The following is a 7,941-nucleotide window of genomic DNA, read 5'->3' on the forward strand; positions in this document are numbered from 1 at the left end:
TTTGCATAGACCTAGGAAGGAGCCTTTCCCTAGGCCTCGTCGTTTTCCTCTAGGGACGCATCCGACTAGTAGGCGACTGCTTCCTCCTACTGCTCTTCGTCCTTAGGGGCTTCGCGATCAATCTCCTTAACGGTGGGGTTGAGCAGGCATTTGTCCTGGAAATGGCCCGGCTTGCTGCACTTGAAACAGTTCCTGGACGTAGCCGGCACGGCGGTCCGCACGCGGCCTATAATGTCCGGCTTAGGGGCCGTGGGCGTAAAGGGAGTCCTCTAGAAGGAAACTAGAGGGTTTCTTGTCTGCCTCAGTGGCTGGGCCTTTCCGGGGTCCACGGGCGTGAACCTAGATGAGCTTAGGCGGGCGGGTCCTTAGGAGCTTGACTTGCCGCTCTTAGACAGGAAGCTCAACTCGTTGTTCCGCCGCCGCTCCTAATTGAAGGCGGTGAGTTCTCGGACCATGGTGTGGTAGTCTCCCTTCCATTGACTTTTGATAACCGCTACGCGGCTACGGAATTGAGGGGTCAACTTGTTCCACATGTACCGAAACCATTCCGACTCGGTGACCTGTCCTGTAATAGCTGCACTTTGGAAGCGAGCTTTGAACTCTAAGAAAGTCTCGTTTGTATGTCCTTTCTCTCCCATTTAGAGGTCGTCGAAGAGGTTCCGGGCCTGTTCCGTTTCGTTGCCAGTGAGGTAATATGAACCTAATAGGTCCATCATCTCGTCGGCACTCCGAAACCCGTGGGTCGCGGATAGGTATTGGGGTTCGAGGTATTTCTTTGCTAGGCCAGTCGTAGTCCCCCATATTAACGCTCTTCTCGAGACGTCAGTAGGGTAGTGATCCTCATTGACTACGAGGCGGTCCTGAATGGACGCGCTCCATTGCATAAAGGTATGTTCTATCCCATCGCTGAGCGGCGTAATCTTCTCAGAGATAGTGGATTTCTTGTAGCGATTTAGAGGGTCTTCGGAATACATCCTCGGAATCGATGGAGAACGAGTGTTTCGAAGAGGCGGCAACTGAACTGTCTCGGGGGTGTTTCGCATAGGGGAAGTTCGTCGCTCCCCAACTTCGACGGTGTCCACCGGTGGCGTGGACGGTATTCTGGTCTAGGTTGCCGCTAGGTTGGCTATCATTTCCTTGATCTCTTGCATCTGGATCTCGAGGTTTGCCATTCGATCCAGTATGTCATCGGTAGGTGCAGCGGTCGTAGCTGCAGCGGTGGTTTGTCTCGTTAACATTCGTGACGGTTGACCATCATTGTCTTAGGGGATGTTTAAGGTCATTTTCCTTATATTGGTTCGGGGGTGTATCGGTGTCGATACGAAAGAGTTTGACTTCCGGTAGCTCGTAGCTATCAACACTCTTGTTCACAATTGCCTCTGTGCTTAAGGGGGTTCTTAAGGATCTCGTATCCTATTCGGCGCCAACGCGTCGGCGACTTTACCAGCTTGCTCTGCAGGATTAAACCCTAATCCACTGGTTGTCCGTGAGTTCTCTAGGGTCACGGCTATTTGAAGTTGTCAGGTCTCTACTTCGAAATGTCACTGAGTCGCGGTCGGTAGTGTTTCGACAGTTCTCCTAAGTCGTTCCAGTTGTGGGATATTATTTACGTACGGCCGTCCCCAGCAGGCGTGATCTTTTTTGTATAATGTATGGACACAGGGCACCGTATCACGAGAAGTTGCATATGGGAGTGCGAGTCGGATAGAAGTCGGTGCAATCCTATAGGTCTACTACGAAGGATATAAAAAAGATGAAGGTGTAACCCTGTATGGCTGTTCCCTTAAAATACCCGAAGCCGCTCCGACTTAGCTAGCTCCCTGTTTGCCTAAGGCTTCCTTACGTTATGTGCCTAAGGCTGTCAGTCGCGACTGACCCGTAACGGCCCCGAGTCTCGATGGCGCCACGTGACGGCCGTAACTACCCCGAGTAAGGAGGCATCCTTACACTATTCCCTAGCTATATAGTCTTTAGACAGCTCTTTACTTCTAAGCTTATAACTACCTTTACAGTAGCAATAACTCCCATTATAAAACCTACTTCATTAAAGTTGTAGATGTCCTGCTCTAAGATTCTGTATTTTACAACTATGTTTCGTACGAGAGAGAACTACTCTTGAATTATCTTTAGATCTTCGCATTTTGCACGTTTATAGTCGTACTTCTAACTAAACTTTGCTTTGATTTCCATACGACGCTTAATGAAGGTAGTAGTCTAGTTCTTTCTAACAGGACTCTTGCCTCGTTCGGAAAGTAGAAGGTCTGCCATTTCTTATACAGCTTATAGCCAGGGTAGAAATCCACGTAAATCTAGGTCGAGGATATACTAAACAAGAGCTGACTCTTTGTATAGAGTCAACTTCTATAAGCTAGGGGTAGAATTGCGTCAGGAAGGCATTCTATTCATTCTGTTACTAAGGGTTAACCGTGTTACATCGTACAATTCTGCAGCTTAGCGGACACTCTTTAAATGTCCATTTTTAATTGCTTAGATAGCCTTTAGTGTTCTATCCTCTTTATTAGAGTCTTAGGCTTGTGTTAGTCGCAGCATTGTCAATTGTAGTCTAGTCGACGCGTTTTGGTGTTTTTAGTGTTTTGGTGGCCAACTAGTCCGTGTGGCCAACTCATATGTGAAATACGTTACCTTTTCCTAAAGGTACCTTTATTAACTAAGCTACTTATAATCTCTATGTCTATTTCCTACTACTTATTAGCTATATGCTATTTTACCCTATTACTAGGTTATATAGCATATAGGTTATATGAATTTAAGTAAGTTACGTCTTTATATAAATTACTATGTAATGGTACTTAAGCTTAATTAGTGGTCATAAACGCCATTCACTTTGCACATGCCGTTCGCTTAACTCAACTTGTGCAAAGTGTGGGTTGGTTCCGACGATTACGTACTCGGACAGTTAAAATTCGCCGAAGCCGAAGGCAACATCCTTCGTCAGTATTCTGTAATAAATATATCACCTTTCGAATCGAGTTTGTTCGGCCCCATTTTCACGCTGTTACACGTGATGAATGACATTGATACGACATTGACCGGCGATGTACGGGACTCGGCATTATCTTTAGACCCTCAGACATCAGGACAGAAGCCAAAGACAAGGTCTTGTCAGCTATGCCACCAGCGGAAAATTCGCTGTGACAAAACCTTGCCATGTTCCAATTGTGTACGTGGACATACATCTTGCCATTATCCTGGGAATGAGCGCAAAGCTCGGCGCCCGCACAAGACTACCATCACTGATGTCGCGTCGCGGGTAACAAAACTCGAGCGTGTTATTGCTGCTATGTCGAACCATCACGGCATTGCTACGGAAGCTGCAGCGACAACTGAAGGTCAGGCATTTCATACTCATGATGGAGCTGGTATCTCCCGGTGTAGCGAAGTGACTATAGCTAATCATCCTGAGACGCGCGAGAAAAGAGAAAGCTCTACTGAAGAACTACTTGTGCAGGATGGTGAATCAAGTTGTTACGTAAATGAAGTTTTGCTGTCACGGGTTTTAGACGAAGTGAAAATCATCCAGCTATTTTATATATTCGGGTTGCGCTAACATAATATTAGGAACGAGCACTTCAGTCTACTATAGGAACTCTAAAGGAAGACATAACGGGGCCATCTAATACTGTTGACTTAATAGACATTGGAATGCCATTCTCGCATTTTAAAAAGCCGGCACTAGGTGATAAAATTCGACTTCCATCTCGCCGGTACGCAATACAACTATGGAGGACATACATTGAAAACGTTGACCCTATGGGGAAAATCTTGCACATTCCAACTATGGAAGCTGCTTTGTTTGGAGCCGCCAACAACGCCGCAGATGTTGATAGTGATCTGAGTGCTCTTTTGTTTTCAATCTATTTTGCTGCCACAACAAGTCTTGAATCAAGTGTTGTTGCAAGAATCTATAGCGATGAGAAAGGTTGTTTGCTTTCTAGGTTTAAAGAGGGCCTAGAGCAATGTCTCGCAGGTTCCAACTTCTTAGCTCATCCCACTATGAAGTCTCTCCAAGCTATGGCAATATATCTCGTAAGTATCGCATTTTCAAACATCCCGAACCAATATGTTAACGGATAATGTATAGAGATCTCTCCGCGCCTATGACTTAGGACGGTCGTCTTGGACTCTGTTCGGGTTAGCAATGCGCTCAGCTCAATCAGTAGGGCTGCACAGAGATGGATCAAACTTCAAGCTGCCACCCTTTGAGACCGAGATGCGAAGGCGGCTATGGTGGTTTTTGTGGTCTATTGAGGCTCGAGAAGCAGAAGATCATGGTATTTCAGTCTCTGATTACATGATCGATTTGTCTGGAACACGGTTCCCTTCAAATCTCGATGATGGCGACCTATACCCTGGTATGACAGAACTGCCTGCTTCAAAACCCACATGGACAGCCATGACATTTTCCCTAGCCACATGGGAGACATCTCTCCTGATCTACCGAACCATGTCATCATCCAGCTCTGGCAGTTCACACATGTTATCTCGAGAACAGCTTTTGCGGGACCATTTGACACACCTAGAGGAAGCCTACCTGAAGCATTGTAACCCAGATATCCCAGTCCAACGCGCAGCTATTCTGATGGGCAGGCTTCTGTCAGCCAAAGCCAGCTTCATCACTCAGCAACAAGAATTGAAACGCATCTTCGATCCAGCCCAGCCCGCCTCTACCGCAACAGAAGAATCCCTTATCACAGCTTGTCAGATTCTGGAGATGAATATACAATTGCAGACAGAAGAGATATTGAGAGATTTTCAGTGGGTTTTCGTTACCTACACTCAGTATCACCCACTATTATATGTCCTTTGGCATCTCTATATAAAGCCTACAGGTCCTAATGTGGACCGCGCATGGGCTACTGTTTTGCAAGCCTTCGAGATTGCTAGCCGCCGTGAGTCTTCTGCTGAAGGCGGGTCGAAATGGTCAATGGTGCAAATTTTGAAACAAAAGGCATGCAGACGCACGCAGGAGTCTGCTGAACAACAACTGACCGTTGCTGGATCAGGCAGGTGCGTGGCCTCGTCAACTCCCAGTGCACTTGATGATATCCAGAATCCTAGCCTTTGGGACATGGATACTATGGACATTTCGGATTGGAACAATCTTACGGATAATTTCAACGTATATGATTTCGAGGGTTGAGAAGATACGAATCCATGATACTCCACAATGTAGCCATTCTATCAAGAAATGTATTCAAAGTGAAATTTAAATAGGCAAGTTCCATGTCGGACGTGCCTGACCCTTGACATATGTTTCTACTATACTACATCCGTTCGCCATTAACCGAAAAGAAGCGCATTCTTGCCCACCAACCGAAGCGTCTGCCATTTATAACTACAACTGCTAGCTCAAAGACGGTTCTAGAGAAAAGTCTCCGATACGATAGAAAAGTATTATGAAATCCGTCTAATCTTATTAAGCAGTCTCTAAGATCTCATACCTTTATACAAACAACAAATAGCAGACCACGCTTCTAACCGAAAAATAAAGCACAATGAAATTCCTTGCCAATAGGAGTAAGTCCATTCTCTTCCCACACTTGACTCTAACAAATGAAAGCTTAAAACTTGGCAACAAGTTTGAACCCTGTCTCATAAAGCCTCGCCGCGAGCACCACTGTCGTTCCCACCATCACAAATACTCCAGCGAAGATCTTCATCCCCAAAAAGTCCCCATTTTCCTTCGCCAGTATTGCCCCCGCCATTGGCCCTGTTGTCAGCCCTCCCACCGAAAGCGCCAGGAACATTAACCCCGTCCGAAAGCCAATCTCCCTCGGCGGTGAGATCTCTGCGATCAGCCCCGGCACCAGCGAGACGTAAGCTCCAGAAGAGAAGCCGAAAAGCACAGCGAAGGCGACGATCGCTGCGTTAGTAGTACCGGGAACCCAGAGTGCGAGGAGGAAGATACCGGTGGCATAGCAGACGACGATGAAGGTGTTGTAGACACCTACTTTGACGGCCATGATGCCAGAGACGGCACGGCCGAAGAGACTATGTTTGTTAACTAATCTCTGCTCAAGGGAGTTAGGGGTTTGGCTTACCTGCCCGCGTTCAGGATAGGGATAAGATACTGCGCTAGTTCGGCGGACATTCCACTCGCGGTTGCTTCAACGACGAGGTAGGTGACAGGAATGAAGATGCCGAAGGTAAGAAGGGCAGTTCCGGCAGTTACGAGTAGCATCATAGGTTCCTTAAAGGGGCGCATGAGCTCATCTTTGGTGGGACTGTGGGGGTGTGGAGGAAGGCGAGACCTGGTGGTGAGGTTGGCCACAATGAGCAGGCCAAGGATTAGGAATCCAGAGATACGCATTGCCCAACCGTAGCCGACTTCTTTGATTAGACGGTTGACCATGATAGGGAAAATGACGCCGCCAAGACTAGAGCCGGTTGAGAGGGCACCATAGGCTGCTCCTCTCTTTTTGCTAAACCAACCGCCTACACAGCTGAGGGCTAGAAGGTGTCAGTATATTCTTCCGAAGCTTTCTGACACGACTGACCAGGTTGGAATATACACGCTACACCAATAGCGCTACAGACTCCTTGTGAAAGCATGACCTGATAGTACTCTGAAGAAATCGATGCCATCATGACGCCAAAGACGTGAAGAAAACTCCCAAAGAGAATTATGTTGCGTGGCCCGTAGTGATCGTGTGTCATGCCAACGATTGGTCCCTAGATTCTTTTCAGCTTGTATTCTATGACCGAAGTCTCGTGTATTTACCATAGCGAACATGAAGAAGATCTGCATAGATGGAATCCATGCTATCGTACTTGCCGAGTACTGCTTTAAAAGTTCGCGCTCGTAGTAATCCTGGAAGGTGCCGACGCCTTGAGATTTACTATCAACATAAGGTAAGATGGTTGAGTTTCGGAAATAGAGACTGACTGTTGATCCAGCCAAAAGTGCAGAACGAGATGCACCATGCACCGAGAACTGTCAGCCATGCTGCAGCGCCCCCATCTGGAGCGTCGCCAAAAGTCACGGTGGTTGGAGGAGCCTCAGCTTTCTCGTAGTCGTTCTCGTTGCTCGTGGAAGCCGAGGGGGGTGGGCTTGCATGCTGATTTGCTGCTAGGGTTCTAGTATCGCTGTATGGAGGCTTGTCAACTCGACTCATTGGACCAGACGAAGACATTTTTGGTTGAAAGGAAGGCGTCGGAAATATCACAATGCGACGATGCGAACTAGAACTCAGCTGGCTCCTCAGTGATGCCTGGTATCAATTGTTGAAGAGCGTAGGATCGCTCTTTTTATCTGGGAGATGTGGTTTTCATCGGCGATACAATATTCGCCGAAACCGTGCCACTCCACCGATCATCTTGTCGCAGTTTTCCGTAACCCGGTGAGTTATGCAAGTGCTTCTGTTAAGAGTGATCTCGGCGCGGCAAAAATATAATACCCTAGCGCAAACCCGCAGAAGAATAGAAACGTCGCCGGCGGAAAAAGACGCTGACCCCCCCTCAGGCCTAGCCCCGATTCCCTAGCCCCCCGGTAGCTACGGCCTCCGTAGCCAACCCTGCTAGAAGCCTCGTCGCCAACGAGGCAATTGTCAGATCTAAGAGCGACAGTGTCGATATCGCTGCAGCAGCACTAGTAGAAGGCCCTACAGACGCGGGTGATCGTGAGGCATCCAAGTTCATGTCTAGGACGTCGATCCTAGCCTAAAAACAGCTGAATTAGCACGCTGCAGGCGTGTTGTAATAGTCACATGATCTCACGTGATCTCCGTACGGAATACCGGTAATTCCCAGTAGTAGATTACATAGTCAGTAATACATCAATTTTCTTACTCAATAGTTATGAGCCTAGAGCAAATCTAATACGCAATTTGAAGGTTCTAATAGCCTTGTACGGACCTACAGAACACCTCCTAGGGCGCTAGCTATTAATATGGCGGCCCTATAGAAGGTAGGGGAGTCCTC

The 7,941-nt window shown here is 47.5% G+C and overlaps 2 protein-coding genes across 2 annotated transcripts; one reads left to right on the forward strand and one right to left on the reverse strand.

The window, feature by feature from the left end:
• Positions 1-2,975: 2,975 nt before the first annotated feature.
• On the forward strand, positions 2,976-5,225 carry VE01_10691 (uncharacterized protein). Its single transcript, XM_018280083.2, has 3 exons — positions 2,976-3,526; positions 3,580-4,047; positions 4,103-5,225. Exons 1-3 carry the CDS (start codon positions 3,026-3,028, stop codon positions 5,159-5,161), a joined length of 2,028 nt encoding a protein of 675 aa, XP_018125074.2. The 5' UTR covers positions 2,976-3,025; the 3' UTR covers positions 5,162-5,225.
• Positions 5,226-5,331: 106 nt separating this feature from the next.
• VE01_10692 (uncharacterized protein) lies at positions 5,332-7,656 on the reverse strand. Its single transcript, XM_018280084.2, has 5 exons — positions 6,908-7,656; positions 6,743-6,849; positions 6,519-6,693; positions 6,063-6,471; positions 5,332-6,012 (listed from the first exon to the last, which is right to left on the reverse strand). The coding sequence occupies exons 1-5, from the start codon at positions 7,152-7,154 to the stop codon at positions 5,583-5,585; spliced, it is 1,368 nt and encodes a 455-aa protein (XP_018125075.1). The 5' UTR covers positions 7,155-7,656; the 3' UTR covers positions 5,332-5,582.
• Positions 7,657-7,941: the final 285 nt, after the last annotated feature.

The sequence above is a fragment of the Pseudogymnoascus verrucosus genome (assembly GCF_001662655.1).
Source record: "Pseudogymnoascus verrucosus strain UAMH 10579 unplaced genomic scaffold scaffold_98, whole genome shotgun sequence".
NCBI classification, from domain to species: domain Eukaryota; kingdom Fungi; phylum Ascomycota; class Leotiomycetes; order Thelebolales; family Thelebolaceae; genus Pseudogymnoascus; species Pseudogymnoascus verrucosus.

What these genes read in the sequence shown, in the direction of transcription:
- VE01_10691 (XM_018280083.2), top strand. Translation starts at nt 3,026, where the DNA reads ATGAATGACATTGATACGACATTGACCGGCGATGTACGGGACTCGGCA. An exon ending in TGTCACGGGTTTTAGACGAA is followed by an intron (nt 3,527 to 3,579) that starts GTGAAAATCATC and finishes ACATAATATTAG; the next exon opens with GAACGAGCACTTCAGTCTAC. An exon ending in AAGCTATGGCAATATATCTC is followed by an intron (nt 4,048 to 4,102) that starts GTAAGTATCGCA and finishes GATAATGTATAG; the next exon opens with AGATCTCTCCGCGCCTATGA.
- VE01_10692 (XM_018280084.2), bottom strand. Translation starts at nt 7,154, where the DNA reads ATGTCTTCGTCTGGTCCAATGAGTCGAGTTGACAAGCCTCCATACAGC. An exon ending in TCTTCTTCATGTTCGCTATG is followed by an intron (nt 6,694 to 6,742) that starts GTAAATACACGA and finishes AAAAGAATCTAG; the next exon opens with GGACCAATCGTTGGCATGAC. An exon ending in CCTATCCTGAACGCGGGCAG is followed by an intron (nt 6,013 to 6,062) that starts GTAAGCCAAACC and finishes TAACAAACATAG; the next exon opens with TCTCTTCGGCCGTGCCGTCT.